The 13,948-nt window shown below is 40.6% G+C and overlaps 1 protein-coding gene across 2 annotated transcripts in view; it reads left to right on the top strand.

Annotated features, from left to right (window-relative positions):
* The first annotated feature begins 661 nt into the window (after window positions 1-661).
* The window catches only part of nup210 (nucleoporin 210), a 44,098-nt gene continuing 30,811 nt past the window's right edge, over window positions 662-13,948 (top strand). For both annotated transcript variants that reach the window (XM_033629530.2, XM_033629529.2), the window contains exons 1-11: window positions 662-1,294; window positions 4,027-4,166; window positions 7,286-7,417; window positions 8,068-8,164; window positions 9,847-9,997; window positions 10,182-10,314; window positions 10,515-10,673; window positions 11,719-11,787; window positions 11,902-12,008; window positions 12,704-12,844; window positions 12,982-13,119. In XM_033629530.2, coding sequence (XP_033485421.2) covers window positions 1,134-1,294; window positions 4,027-4,166; window positions 7,286-7,417; window positions 8,068-8,164; window positions 9,847-9,997; window positions 10,182-10,314; window positions 10,515-10,673; window positions 11,719-11,787; window positions 11,902-12,008; window positions 12,704-12,844; window positions 12,982-13,119 — 1,428 coding nt within the window. In that variant the 5' untranslated portion in view covers window positions 662-1,133. The remainder of the gene's footprint in view (window positions 1,295-4,026; window positions 4,167-7,285; window positions 7,418-8,067; window positions 8,165-9,846; window positions 9,998-10,181; window positions 10,315-10,514; window positions 10,674-11,718; window positions 11,788-11,901; window positions 12,009-12,703; window positions 12,845-12,981; window positions 13,120-13,948) is intronic.

Here is a 13,948-nt window from a genome sequence, read left to right as displayed (position 1 = left end):
ACTAGTTATTAATCAGAATTTTCAACAAGATGGCTTATTTATTTAAAATTTCATTTTATTTGACAGGGACAATGCAATATAACATAGTTCCAATACAGAGTATGGGACTGATGTTTATAGCTATTGCTAATTTTCAACTCTTATTCCTAGTTGGGCTTTTACATGTAGACCTAAAATGTTGTTAAAATATACAGTTTAAAACATCATACAAGCACAATACACTATAAACATCGAAGGCACAATAAAATACATAGACCCCAATCCACGCACTACAAGGTTTGAGTGCATTCAGCTAAAAGTAACAACAGCTCTGGTTTGCTTTTAACCAGCATTTATACACTTATAGTGCAGGTTCCTGTTGATTTTGTAGTATAGTGATGCATAGGGCTATTTCTAAAACAAATGTGCAGTTAAGTAAATTAAAACCAACCAAGCACACAATGATCAAGGGGCTTTCCCCTAAAGGTCTGGGGTCCACTTTCCCCCCTCTCTAGGGTAATCCAGGCTTGCTTGCAGCGTAGATTTATATAATTAGATTAAAATTAAAACCAATTCAATTAAATAAAGGCCTAATTCAATTGAAATGGATGACTGAGAAAAACAAACTGTACCTTTAAGAAAGCGCGTCATCCTCGCTGTTGACCACCCTGTCTGTGACGTATACCCACTCCCGGCATGCACACTGGGGAAGTCCAATTATTGCTAATGGCGGGTATTTGTACTAAAATACATTATGCCTTTGTAAGCTAGCTGTATATATTAATATTGAACCGGGGCTTTGGAATTAGTAGTCGCTTCGTGTTTTAAAGAATCTCCGAGGATATAACGTTACGAAGCGAAGGAGCTGAGTTAGAGGGCTCGGGGACATTGTAACTGTTACCATCATGTGCCTGCTGTCTGTTAACTACTGAGTCAAACTGAAATTGAGCAGGAAGATAACGTGTTTGAAATAGCTTTCAGTAGCGATGTTAGCCCACCTGAACGTCTGCCCCAGAGCCACAGCTCCTAAACTACCGCACAAATAGCTAAACTTAATGAGACGGAGGAAGTTTAGCTAGTACAGAAACTCAGCGTTCATTCATTCGACCGTTAGGATCGCTACCAGTAAATCTGCGCACGCTCATGAAACGGAAATGATTTCCTTTAAGTTACCAGTGTTTGTATTGCTCGTATTATTAACCGTTATAAGAGTTAACGGTTCCTCGAAACTGAATATCCCCAAAGTGTTGCTACCGCTCGCTAGAAGTACGAGAATTAACTTCACGTTGGAAACTACTGAAGGCTGCTACAGATGGTGAGTAGTCTGGCTGCGTGAGGTGAAGGGGAGCTGAGGGCATGCTGTGTGGAGCAGTGTCATGTTGCCTGGGGCATGCGAGGCCACATGGCCAAGTGTACTGAGAATGTGTGGGGGGCCCTGAGACAGCTAAAGCGATTGAGATTAAGATTTTCCTGTACGTTATTCACCTTTGAAGCCATCCAAGGTTACAGTAAGGACACAACTCCACCCCATGTATGAAAATGTCACCTTAAAGGTCAGGGGCCATGTTCACAAAGCTTCCAAGAGTTGCTCCTAGTGACTAAATTCTTTTCCCCTTAAAGTTAAGACTAGGTCCTTGTAAAGATAAGTCATACACTACTTAAAAGACCTCCTAAGGCGAGAAACTGTACGGAGAAGGAAGGGGACTTTTAAGAGGCTTAAGAGTTTCTTAATCAGAGGAGAAAATGGTGGAAACACAAAGTTTGTAGAAATATTCTCCTAACGCAGAATGACAGTGAGCAAATGAAATGCCACAGAATAGCTCGTGCATGGATAATATGTGTGGTTGATGTCATTAGGGATCACTTTTCCCAACTTACGCTATGACACCAGAAATAAAATGATTACAACACTAAGATACTTGGAAAACTGGAAAATGCAGCAGTGATGACTTGGGTCTGTCTCAACCTTCCATCAGCAGAGTGATCACACAAACAATGACAACTAGTGCTGCACGATTAATCTAATCGCAATCGCAATCGCGATGTCAGGCTGTGCGATTACATAACCGCATAAAAGGCTGCGATTTGCGATTTAATGTAGGCTAAATAAATGTTAACGTGTGTGCCTGTGAACGTGACTGCCTCTCCTGTAGTGTGTGGAGTTTGTTGACATCACACCCACAAGCTATCCTGGTGCGTGCAGCCAGCGTGCAGCAGTGACCAACACAGACGCTGAAGAAGAGTATGAGCACAACCATGAACAGGCTGAGTTGGTGGTGAAAAAAATGCAACGTCTATTACATGGCAATAATTTGGATTCAGGTACGGCGACGTTGAACAGAAAGACGTGCTGTGTAACATGTATTTAAGAGGGAGCAGTGCACATTAATTAATATGATCACTTTAGTCACGTAAATGTGCCAAATTTAGCTATACAGGCAGCGTGTTTGACTGTGCTCAGTCTGTTGATGGTCATTGACACACTGTCTGTCCATAACAATAACTATGTCAGGTTGGTGCCCCCTAATGTAATGTAGGAGAGACACTGAATCAAGAAAAAAGACTCATGATACCATTTATTTATTATATTTTATTGTAATCGCAATCGCAATCGCAAATCGCAATATTGTCCACCATAATCGCAATCGCACATTTTTATCAAATCGTGCAGCACTAATGACAACACTTTCACTGTCAGCAGTTCATTTCATTTCCACTGGGTGTCCACACCTTGCAGGTTCACTAAAGGGCGTGGCACTGACAACCAATCACATCTGTTAAAAGAATCCATCATACCTAGCAACAGGGTTAACCACACCTCCTCACTAAGATAAAAGTGTCTGTCCCTCTGAGAACTTTCCTAAATTACTCCTCACTAAAAAAAATTGGGCTAAGTTAGGAGCTCTGAGAGTATTCTCCCAATCTTTGTGAATACGGCCTCAGGTGTGAAGGATTTAGGGGCATCTATTGATAGAAATGGTATAAAATATTCATGACTATGTTTTCTTTGGTTTACAATCACCTGAAAATAAGAATTGTGGTTTTGTTACCTTGGAAAGAGTGTTTATATCTACATACAGAGTGGGTCCTCTTCCACTGAGTCCACTATGTTTTTGTACAGTAGCCCAGGATGGACAAATCAGACACTGGCTCTAGATCGGGCCATTTGTGTTTTCGTGTTTGCTTCTGTAGTTCTCCTAGATGCTTGACACACCACACTGAGTTTAAATAACTAGTGGCAATAAAGGCCAGCTATTGTGTTTCCTCATGTCACCCGTGTCCCAGCCAAAAAGTTGTACATGAAAACACTGCAAAGACCACAGCCGACGGCTGACCAGCATGTACATTCTCCCAGTGTGTGAGATGAAATATCTCTCCACATCAGCAGATGGAGATAGTCTGTACGTGTCATTCAAAAAGGGAAACCAGAACACTGTCGACATGCTAATTAGCCAGTTAGCCCATTAATAACACAATCCAATGTTGAAAGAACAGAGCATGTGTACCAACGACAACACAAACTATCATGAAGCGTTTTTGCTAATAAGCTTAATGGCTAAAGAAAAATAATCTTACCTTATGCAACAAGTTTGTTTTAGTTTCACTCCCTCTTGACTTAAGCTGTTTGTTTACTTTCCTCACCTCCATTTCGGATCTTGTGCACTGAGCTTGAACTACCAATCGGAGTGATTTAATTCACAGATGGGCTCCTCTGTCGCTGATTCAACATGCTGAATCAGCTGAAAAAAAGCTGACAAGGGCACATGAGGGCCAGCGGTGTAGGACACACTGAGGTGACTTGGTTGACAGATGCTCATTGATGGCAACAATGCAACCAACAGCTGACCGTCGGCTTGATTTGTCAGGGCCTTAAAGTTCTGCAACCTCACGACTAGATGCCTCTAAATCCTACACACGGGACCTTAAAGTCTGTTTATGATGAACATAAGGTCGACATTGTTATTGTGACAAATGTAGAAGAACGAAAGGGCTGCTGCTCCACTTTAGTACATGACCTGTTTTTTTGTCTGGTCATAATTCTTCCAGGTCTTCCACCAGACCAGAGGTGGCAAGCATCCAGGGTGTGGATGAAGAGAGCAGCAGAGGCTGCTCCCGGAAAGCTGTTCTCCAGGCTCTCTCCACCCAGCCCTCCAGACTGACCAGCATAATTCTGGCTGAAGATGTTGGTAAATACACGGTTGCTATAATAATAAATCAACTATTAGGAACCACACAGAGCTAAGTGAAAAATTGTTCCTATGTGTGAGCTAGGAAATGAATTTGTGCGTAGTTTGTCCAGTTGTACATTTTCTGAATTCCTTTGAAATGAAATATAGGTCAGTTGAGAAACAGCCATGGGATTATAGAGGTGTGCTTTGCTGACTTACAAACTGTTGCTTAGAGGACGACAGAAATGTTTACAGACATGCATACGCATGGTTCCTAAGTGGGGGAATAAACAGGAAAAGCTAGAATATTATAGTTTTTTTCTCAACAGTGAAAAATACTCAGAAACTGAGAGACAGTTAAACCCTGGAAATGATTTTGTCCTGAGAAATTATTTTCTAGTTCAGTTTTTTGTGCGTTCAGGAGCACATGCTGTCCAAATATTGTTTGCTCTTGGAGGCTGTTTATGTAATGAACTTGTAAAGTTAAAGAGGAACTACATCCATTTTCAGATTTCATACATGCCATTCTTATAGTCTAAGAAAGCTCAAAAATATTAGTTAACATGAACAGCTCTCTCACTAATTTGAAAACTACTGTGGTAAATCTCAAATTTGTAATGTCACCGTGTATGAAGTTTGGACAGACATTGGAATCCGCGTCGTTGGCATTGTCAACCTGTTGTCAAGTGGTATGTTGGAACCAGTCAAGAGTAATAACAACAGTGGCGAGTGCTGTAGTCAAGATAGACGCTGTTATTGAAGCTGTTCTAAATTGACATGTCTGCTCAATATCGCCTGACATCCTAGTTTGTTTTACTTGGCTCCACCCCACTCTTAAACCCCGGCAAAACAAGTATGTTGCCATGGCTACGCATCAGTGTGGACCTACAATGATGTTAGATTCAGGCGGATATGTTGGTTTCTAGATTGGTTAGAGAAGATCAAATCCCCCTCCTCCACAGAAATCGGTATGAGTGGATGCAGTGTCAGACTGGAGATTGGAACTGAGTGTAAAGAGTTGACTAAGACGTGGCCTCATTTCAAGAAGAAAGATGACAACATGCTGCTTGTATGTCTGTAACTTTATTATTTTAAGTAAGGCTGGAAACAAAAGCGACACACAAGCTTCTGCTTCCTTATGGAGCAGCACATCTGTTACCGAGGTAGATATCATATGTTATAACATGAGCGCCACGCAGGCAGGCTCAGCAGATTTTTGACCTTCCAGTTGAGATCTGGTAGCAGTTAAACACCTGAGTCATATGCGTGCCTTTTGTTTCTTCTCTGCCTCCACACTGTGTTCAGACCCATAAATAATAAAACAGCTGCGTTGACGCTGAACACCTGTGAAGACCTACTTTTTCCCCCACACAGAAAATTAATCATGACTCAATGAGGGAATCAATAAAGAACTGGACTGATAAACAGAATCATTAACGACATTGATACCAATAAACCTTACCAATCCCCATCCCCACGCGTCACATGGATAAGATAAGGGCCGCTTCTCAAGCAGCTCAGCTGTTCTTGATAGATGCAAGATGCCGGTGCTGGCTTGGTTTTCAAATCAGCCTCAGTGTGGCACTCAGTGGATTTGCTCTTTGAAAAATACACATTTTCCACTTTGATGTGGATGGCGCAAAAGCAGAGCATCAGGAGTCAAAAGCATGTGTTGATCAGTATCAATTAAAGATTCTTTATCATATTTTTATGGGCTGAGTGAACTATCACTGCCACAATTTGTTATACTTTATAGTGTGTGTAGTACATGTTCACCTTCCAGGGGCTGTTATTCTTGTTTTCTATGTGCTGTTAGATTCACTAAACTGTTTTAAGGTCACTTCTTTCTGTTTTATAACATGAAGAATTCAGAATATACACATATATAATACACACTTTTTATAATATCCTGCCGTTACAGAATGAGGAAGCACGCTTAGCAGCCCTAACATAAGCCGAGCCTGCTCAATATTCAAATGTCTTCGTCACCTCTCTGGTTTTACGCAGATTTATTTCAGGATACTACAATAAAGAATAACAAAGAAAACATGATTAAGGATTTCTGTAAGCAAATTGTTGGTAAAGCCATGAAACGAGGCATAAGTACAGTATCTAAGGTATAACATGAACATAATAGTACACATTATATCTGTGTGTTCTGTGTTTCCTTTAGAGTAGCCAATCTCATGGTCATTCTGTTGCACAACACTGTTTTTTACTTCCTCCTTTGCAATTGTGTAATGGTGTATGTCATCCATTGCCTGTGGCATTGCTGGCCACTCATGGGTGACTGGCAGCTTTGAGCATTTGCTTTGGAATCGGGAAAATCAGACACATTGGCCTTTCCACGTGCATCTCAAATGTCTCTTTTATAAAACAACGAAACACAAAAACAAAGACAGACAATGTGTTCAAGACACAATCGCTGACTTTGAATGTGGCCTAACTCGCTGCTCCTGTTGCAGGTTTCGCAAAACATAATCAGATATAGTCTATCACTCATGCTACAGTCCACTTGGCAGACTAGAGAAGCCACAACATTTGACTTGACTTGATAACCATAGAGAATTGTGTGTGAAGTAGAGAATGCTTTGGAGCTATCACTCTCAATTGCTGTAGCCAGGAAGTAGATTTCTTTGCTTTGTGCCTCAACAATAATTTATGCTCTGCCTTTATAAGGTTGCAGTTCCTTTAAAACACCAAGCTATTTATTTCTGAGCATTTCCTGGTTTGGGGAAAGTGCATTATTGTAGTACTGTGCAATGTAACGTTGTCAAACGTATTAATTTGATGATGCATATCGATTTTGAATATTTATAAAAGGTTTCACGACTCATTTTTTCCGCAGTATTGATAGACCAGTACCAGCTGTGCTTTCCCACTCTCACTTAGTATATTGTTTCCTACAGTCATCCTGCTGTTATCTGCTACTAACCAAGAAAAGAAAAGTTGTTGTTGTTATGATTTAGCCTTGATATATTTAATAACTTTGAATTTTTTCCTGCAGTATCGAAAATGGTATCAATTATAGATCATTTTCAAGGTTTTGTTTATGAGGTTAGAAATTCCAGTATCTTGACAACATTTGTAAAGCATGTTCTGTGTATATGATATTTTTTCCCCTCTTCCATTTCCAGTTACGGGACAGGTACTGCGCTGTGACGCCATTGTCGACATCATCAGTGAGATCCAGATCGTGTCGACCACCAGAGAGCTACATCTCGAGGACTCACCACTGGCACTCAAAATCCATGCACTGGACTCTGAAGGTGACATACACTGACTCATGACAGGATGCTGCTGGTGTTATTGATATCCCTTTAAGAGTATTAAGAGTAATTTGTATCAATACTTGTAATATTACTCTATATTCCTATCGTAACAAGTCCATGCCGTATTGTTTATTTGCTGCTCTAAAGGCTTCTCAGAGTAATGACCGAGCTGAGCTCTAGGCAGCATTTTCTTTCCTCTTAGGCTGCTACTGTGAGGTGGCTGTGTTTGTTCTGTGCGACTGGTTCCATTTAAGGCAGACACACTTAGTTTAATGAGCTGTAGCTACAGCCTGATTCTTTCTGATGATGGCTCCAGGGCCCGCTGTTTTGTTTTTGTTTGCTTTGGCCTAGAAGTGCATTTTAGATTCCTCAGATGGAGCAGATTGCAAAAGGACGGCAAGTATCCCGTAATGAAATGCCTATCGGTTTTGTTTTAGCTAATTTGACTGCCAGGAGCTCTCAGACCATCGTGCTCGGCATCCATTATCCATTCAATATACTATAGTGTCTTCAGCCTTATAAGACAAGTTGAGAGGTTTATGCAAATAATCTCTGTTCTTCATCAAATCTCACATACCTGTGTGTTTAGATTAGCAGTTTGTGAGCTAAAGAAGCAGCAGGCCTGACTCTTGTTTTCTGTGTTACAGGAAACACCTTCAGCACCCTTGCAGGTCTAGTGTTTGACTGGACCTTAGTGAAAGATGTAGATGTGAATGGATTCTCTGACTCTTACAATTCATTACGGTAAGCTCCCCTGTGTTTATACAGTGCTGAAACTTCACTGAGCACTCTGGCTCCTTTTGGAAAATCTGATAGCAAACACAAAGTGGACAGAATTACCAACAGGGTTCCCACTGTCACTGAAAACATTTCCAGGCCTGGAAAAGTCCCAGAATAGTAAAGTTCTTGATAGTTTTGGAAAAGTCATAAAATGTTGTGTGTAATGAAATAAATTGTAACAGTAATCTTCCTTGGATAACCTTTCATGTATCATGACTGAATATTTGTTTTCTTTAGCTGTTGACGTAACATAGCTCTAACATGCGTTGTTGTGTGATGTTTTGTTTACCATCACGTATGTTTCTTCATTTTCTCGTCTCCATCTTCCACCTCTCCCTCCAGATAGCTAGAAATATGTTTGAAGAGAGTTTGAATCTGATATGTTTGAATAACGTGGGACGACTGGGGAAAGACAAATAATTTTGTGACAGTCAGTACATTTACGTGCACATGTAAGTCGAGCTACGGTCATAGCTCGACGAGGGCATTTAGGTGGACTATTGTATACAAGCAAGGGAGCGGAATCGATTTATTGACCCAAGTATGTCCGACTCCGCTACAATAGGTGGCGATATGCCCCCTTTCAACTTGTTGATATTGGACCTTTTTCTGGCTGATCTATTATGTCACAGACCAAACCATTGACAAAGAAGTTTGCTACGATTATCTAGCAGCAAACTGGTGCCATGGTGCACAACTTTACAGCTCTGTACATTTCATCTGTCCAAAAATACACGGCTCTGGATGTAGATTTCGCCATGTTTTTACCAGCTTCTTCCTCTGTTATGCATTTAATGCTATCCGACCTCCAGGTCGAAGCCTGGGGTTGGAACTTTAGAGCATGCGCAAGGTTCAGTCGCGTTAACATGTATTTTAGAAGTCCGGTTTTAGTCGGACTAACACAATAAATCAATTTTCTCCGATGTCATGTCATTGAGTGTGATTTAACATATATGCTCATGAATCCCAAAATTTCTAGAGTTGTTGCTCGGAGCGCCAGTGCACACCTTGGTTTTGTTGTCACTGCTCTGAAAGTAGAGCATTATACTTTCTTTCTGACAAATTAACCAATGGGCCAATTAAACTGTCAGCTGTCACTCCACCACTGTTAGTGCTGTACTCGTCTATGGACCACCTATGATAATACAATTAACATTTGGAGTTAAGCACACTGTTGTAAATAGTCATGGAAACTTTATTCTGGGTCCTTGAGAAGCCATGGATACCTTTTGAAATTTTTTTTATTTTTATTTTTTTTTAAAGATTATTTTTTTGGGCTTTTGCCTTTTATGAACAGGACAGTGAAATTGGGGGGGGGGGGGGTTGACACACAGCAAATGGTTGCTTCGCCTCTGTACGTGGGATGCCGGCACTATCCACTACGCTACCGACGCCCCATGTTTTGAAATTTTATCCATGAAAATGTGTGGGAACCCTGTACCAACCTCCACCGCTATGCCAACTTAACCATAAAGCCAGAAAAGCTTTGATATAGTGATCTGTTGTTTTGTAGCGTGATGTTCCTTTTTTTACTTCTTGGTTCCTCTTCCACTGAAATTGAATAATTCTTGAGGTCAGATGCAAAGAGCAAAACTGAGTTGAGTCTCTGATATGATTCTCTAATCTGTCTCTTTTCTCCCCTCAAGGGTACTTAAATTCTCAGAGTCCACATACACACCCCCTGGATACATATCTGACATGGAGCGTGTTGGGAAACAGGGGGATATTATTTTGGTATCAGGACTGAAAACAGGACATGCTAAATTGAAAGCCAAAATACAAGAGCCATTGTATAAGGTAAGCTGTTAAGTGGTTGTAATGCATCCTTTCTAGCTTATCTGTGATGTCACAGCAGTGGTGAAATTTGAGTTGAATTTCTGCCCATACATTTTTTTTTGAAGGCTGCAGCCAGATTGTTCTGGTTTTTTAAGGCGGGAAACTGGAGCTGTTTTGTTCTGTAACTATGGTTTCTGTGCTACAGGATGTGGGCGCCGCAGAGGTAAGACTGCTGATTTTAGAGAACATCCTGCTGAGCCCCGCACACGATGTCTACTTGCTGGCGGGAACTTCTATCCGATACAGAGTCCTGAAGATAAGACAGGGCACGATCACAGGTCTGACTCATAGCTTGTAACGTTCAGGCATCAATTTCACTCCTAAAGTCTGAATTAAAAATGTGGTTGAGTCATTGATGCCTCTTACTGTGACCAGATGAGTGGAGCAGCTGTGCCATTTTTTTTTTCAGTTTCAAATCTGTGCAGTAGAGAAATGCCAGCTCATAAGCTGATTTGTGTTTGTGGATGTGTTTGTCCAGAGCTCTCCATGCCTTGTGATCAGTATGAACTGCACCTGCAGAACAGCGTGATTGGCACTAATGGAAACCCAGATGTTGCTGTGGCCAGCCTGGATCAAAGCACCTCCACAGTTACAGCAATTCAACTGGGACACATCAACGTGGTGCTGGATCATAAGAGTATCCTTCTGACAAGTTGTGCTTGCACTCTGTAGTGGTTGTTATATTGGTTTAATGTCATGTGCTTTACCTTGATAACTTCAGCTGCTAAATTACCAGACTATTTATCATCAGCTGATAATATATAGTCTGGGAATTTGTGGTAACTGTAGTAATGGAGGTGTTTTTACTCTGAATCTTGTTTATCTGTGAGCAGAGGAGTAGTACTACCAGGTTTACTATTGTGCATTTGGCAAAAACCGAGCAAGTTTAGTGCTGTCAAGAGGTTTGTTCGACATGAACTGCGCCTCATCTGAAAAGTGGGCAGGATTACGCGGCAGCGGCAGTGCTATCAGACCCATGTACTAGTTTGTTTGCAGCCTCCAGTTTTAATTTTGTCAGAGTAGCCTATTAAAATGCTTTTCAGGTGGTAATTTCTGTTAATGGTTCAGCCTCCATTTTACATTAGTTCTCATGTACATCAGCATCATGTCAGTTTGCTGCCATATATGAATCAGCTGAGCAGACCTGTCTCTCTCAAATCTCTAGGCACCTCACGATTCAGTTTGATCGTGATTCAGAGGGCTACGATTCAGTATTAAAACAGTTATCGATGCATCAGAATATTTGACACAAACAATCTATTTTCCCCGGTATTGCCAGAATTTATCAACCCATAGCTTTAGCAGGAGTCATCTCTCCACACTTTGAACATTTGTCACAATATGCTAGTATGGATAATGGCTGCTCGTAATATTTTAATATATATTTTTTGTCCTCTACCAATAATTGAGCTGCAATAATTGTTCACCATCTTATCCATCTATGTGCCACAATGCCAGGATGCGTATGTGGGCGTGTGGTCTGAAACAGATGCGTAATACTTATTACTGATGCGGTTAAACCAGATATATGAGCCCAAACTAGTAATACTTTCACAGCGAGAGAGGGAGTGAGTGTCTGCTGTGTGACACAGGGATTTCTGGAGCCTGCCTGGGCTTGGGTTGCCATGGTGATTAATTGGCTGTTGCCTGTGTTAACTTTTCCTTAGTAGAATCTCCTTTAGGCCTTCGAATGCAAGGAGTGTCTCGCCTCCCCAACAGCACTTTGTATGTGGTCGAACCAGGTTACCTAGGTTTGTCCTTGCTCTTACTATTAAAAACAAAATGACAGTTATTTCAGTCTAATTTTTAGTCTTAATTTTTTAAAAGATGTGACTAACCTTGTTTGTTCTCTGTAATTTGTTTAGGTTTTAAAATTCACCCAGGAGACAGCTGGGTACTCGAAACAGGCAAAGTTTATGATATCCTCATTGAAGTCTTTGATAAATCCGGCAACAAAATTTACCTCTCTGATGTAAGTATGCCTTATGAGTATGACAGACTGTTCTCACAGTTCACACTTTATATTCACATTACTGATGATATTTATCCAAAATTTAATTGTGTAAATACTTGGTGAAAGCACAATTAGTCAGCCCTGCAATAAGGATACAAAGGAAATTAGGTCAAAAATATCATGATGTTTGACTTTCTACATAACGCCCAGCCCTAATCTATCACTTGAAAAGATGACTTCAAGGCGGTGACCAATATTTCACATTTCATCATTAGTAAATTGACAAAACACAACTACTGTTACATAGGCCAAACTGTTTTTCTCGCTTGTTTCCATTCATGGCATTGGTCAGCTAACAGACATGCATTCCAAATATTTTAATCGGATTTTTTCAGTTCCTGTTTAACAAAAAACTAAAAAAAAGATTTGGTCATCTTTAATCAGATGCAGCCTGAAACACATCTGAGAGACATTAGAGAAGAGTGATTTAGTGCACTCTGAGCCTTCCTTTCCTGAGCTATGAGTTTTTATTAGCCAATACATCAAACCGGTGATGAGAGAACTGTCACTGTTGAAGTAGGAACAAATCAAAATCTTGACACACTTTAAAAAATAACCTCCGAGTCTGTAAAAGTTTGAAGCCAGGCTTCCATCTAGAGTCGTACAAAGGCAGTAATTTAAAAATCTGTGTGTGGTTGATTTTGATTTTGCAGAATGTCCGTATTGAAACTGGTTTCCCCGCGGAGTACTTTGAACTCCTGGAGTCTTCTGTGAATGGATCATATCATCGCGTCAGAGCGCTCAAAGAGGGCCTAACTCTCATCGACGCCACCCTGAGAGCTGTTGTGGATGAAGTGAGTTTAATTGCAACTTTGACCCTTTTCACTCTGTATTTCAGCTGTCGCATCATTATTGCATTTACCTCTCGCGCCTTTGTTCCACTTCAGTAGAGTGAGCTTGATCACTTCCTGTGGCCTCTTTTCTGTTCCAGGCTGGAAGGATCCACGCACTCGCCAACCCCGTCCACAATGAACAGGATGTAGAAATCTATAACCCCATAGTTCTTACTCCCAGTATTCTGACATTTCCATGGCAGCCAAAGGTTGGAGCTTATCAGTACACAATAAAGGTAATTATTCCCTTTCAGAATACATTGAAAAGTTGCTTGGCTTTTAATCCTTTGTTGGGCGGAAGTGGTGAGCAAATGGCAACTGTGACCAGAGGTGGAGAGGGCTGATAGCTTCTGGGGCTCCAGCCATGAATGTTTTCTCAAAAGCCCTGAATCTTTTAGGTTTTTTAAATACCTTCAGCTTTCAGATAATAAGTATTCCTATGTTTTTTTACCCTACTTTATTTCTTGTTGGCCTAATGTATCATATTTACTTTGCATTGCTGGGGATCATGGTTTGCAATTAGAGCAGCCCAGATTAATATGGCATGGATTCTAATGTAGCAGATTTTTTAGCTAGATGTTCATATTATGAACTTAGTATAGTATGACAAATATAGTTATTTTTAGGCCCTTTTTTTCACCAAAATTGCAGCTTTTCAAAAGCAGAAAAACCCATTATAAATAGGCAATAGACTTATTTTCCTTTGTCAGTAGACCAGTGGTGTGTAAATAGCTCTGTAGTAGAAGAGTATGCTTTTGTGGGTTTGCTGTGTCACGTACAACATCACAAAACAAGGTTAGTAAACAAACAATAGAAAGTGCATGGAGGCTAGTGAAAATGTCACAGGTGATACTTTTTACTTTTATGTTACTTATTCAGTGTCTCTTTCAAACTCCTGTTTTGAATAATGTTGGGGTGCTGCTTGGACGGAGGCCATTTTGTGGAGGCCTGTCGTTGCATCTCACTGGCAAAGGGGTTAAAATTAGTAATTTGTCCCGAGAGTTAATGCCGATTGTAACCTTTCCCATAAAATACATAAGCCAGAAGCAAGTGGATGATTTTTCC

The sequence above is a fragment of the Epinephelus lanceolatus genome, chromosome 8, assembly GCF_041903045.1.
Source record: "Epinephelus lanceolatus isolate andai-2023 chromosome 8, ASM4190304v1, whole genome shotgun sequence".
Lineage (NCBI taxonomy): Eukaryota > Metazoa > Chordata > Actinopteri > Perciformes > Serranidae > Epinephelus > Epinephelus lanceolatus.
The sequence above is the reverse complement of the archived record's forward strand: the minus strand, read 5'-3'. Positions and strand labels throughout refer to the sequence as shown.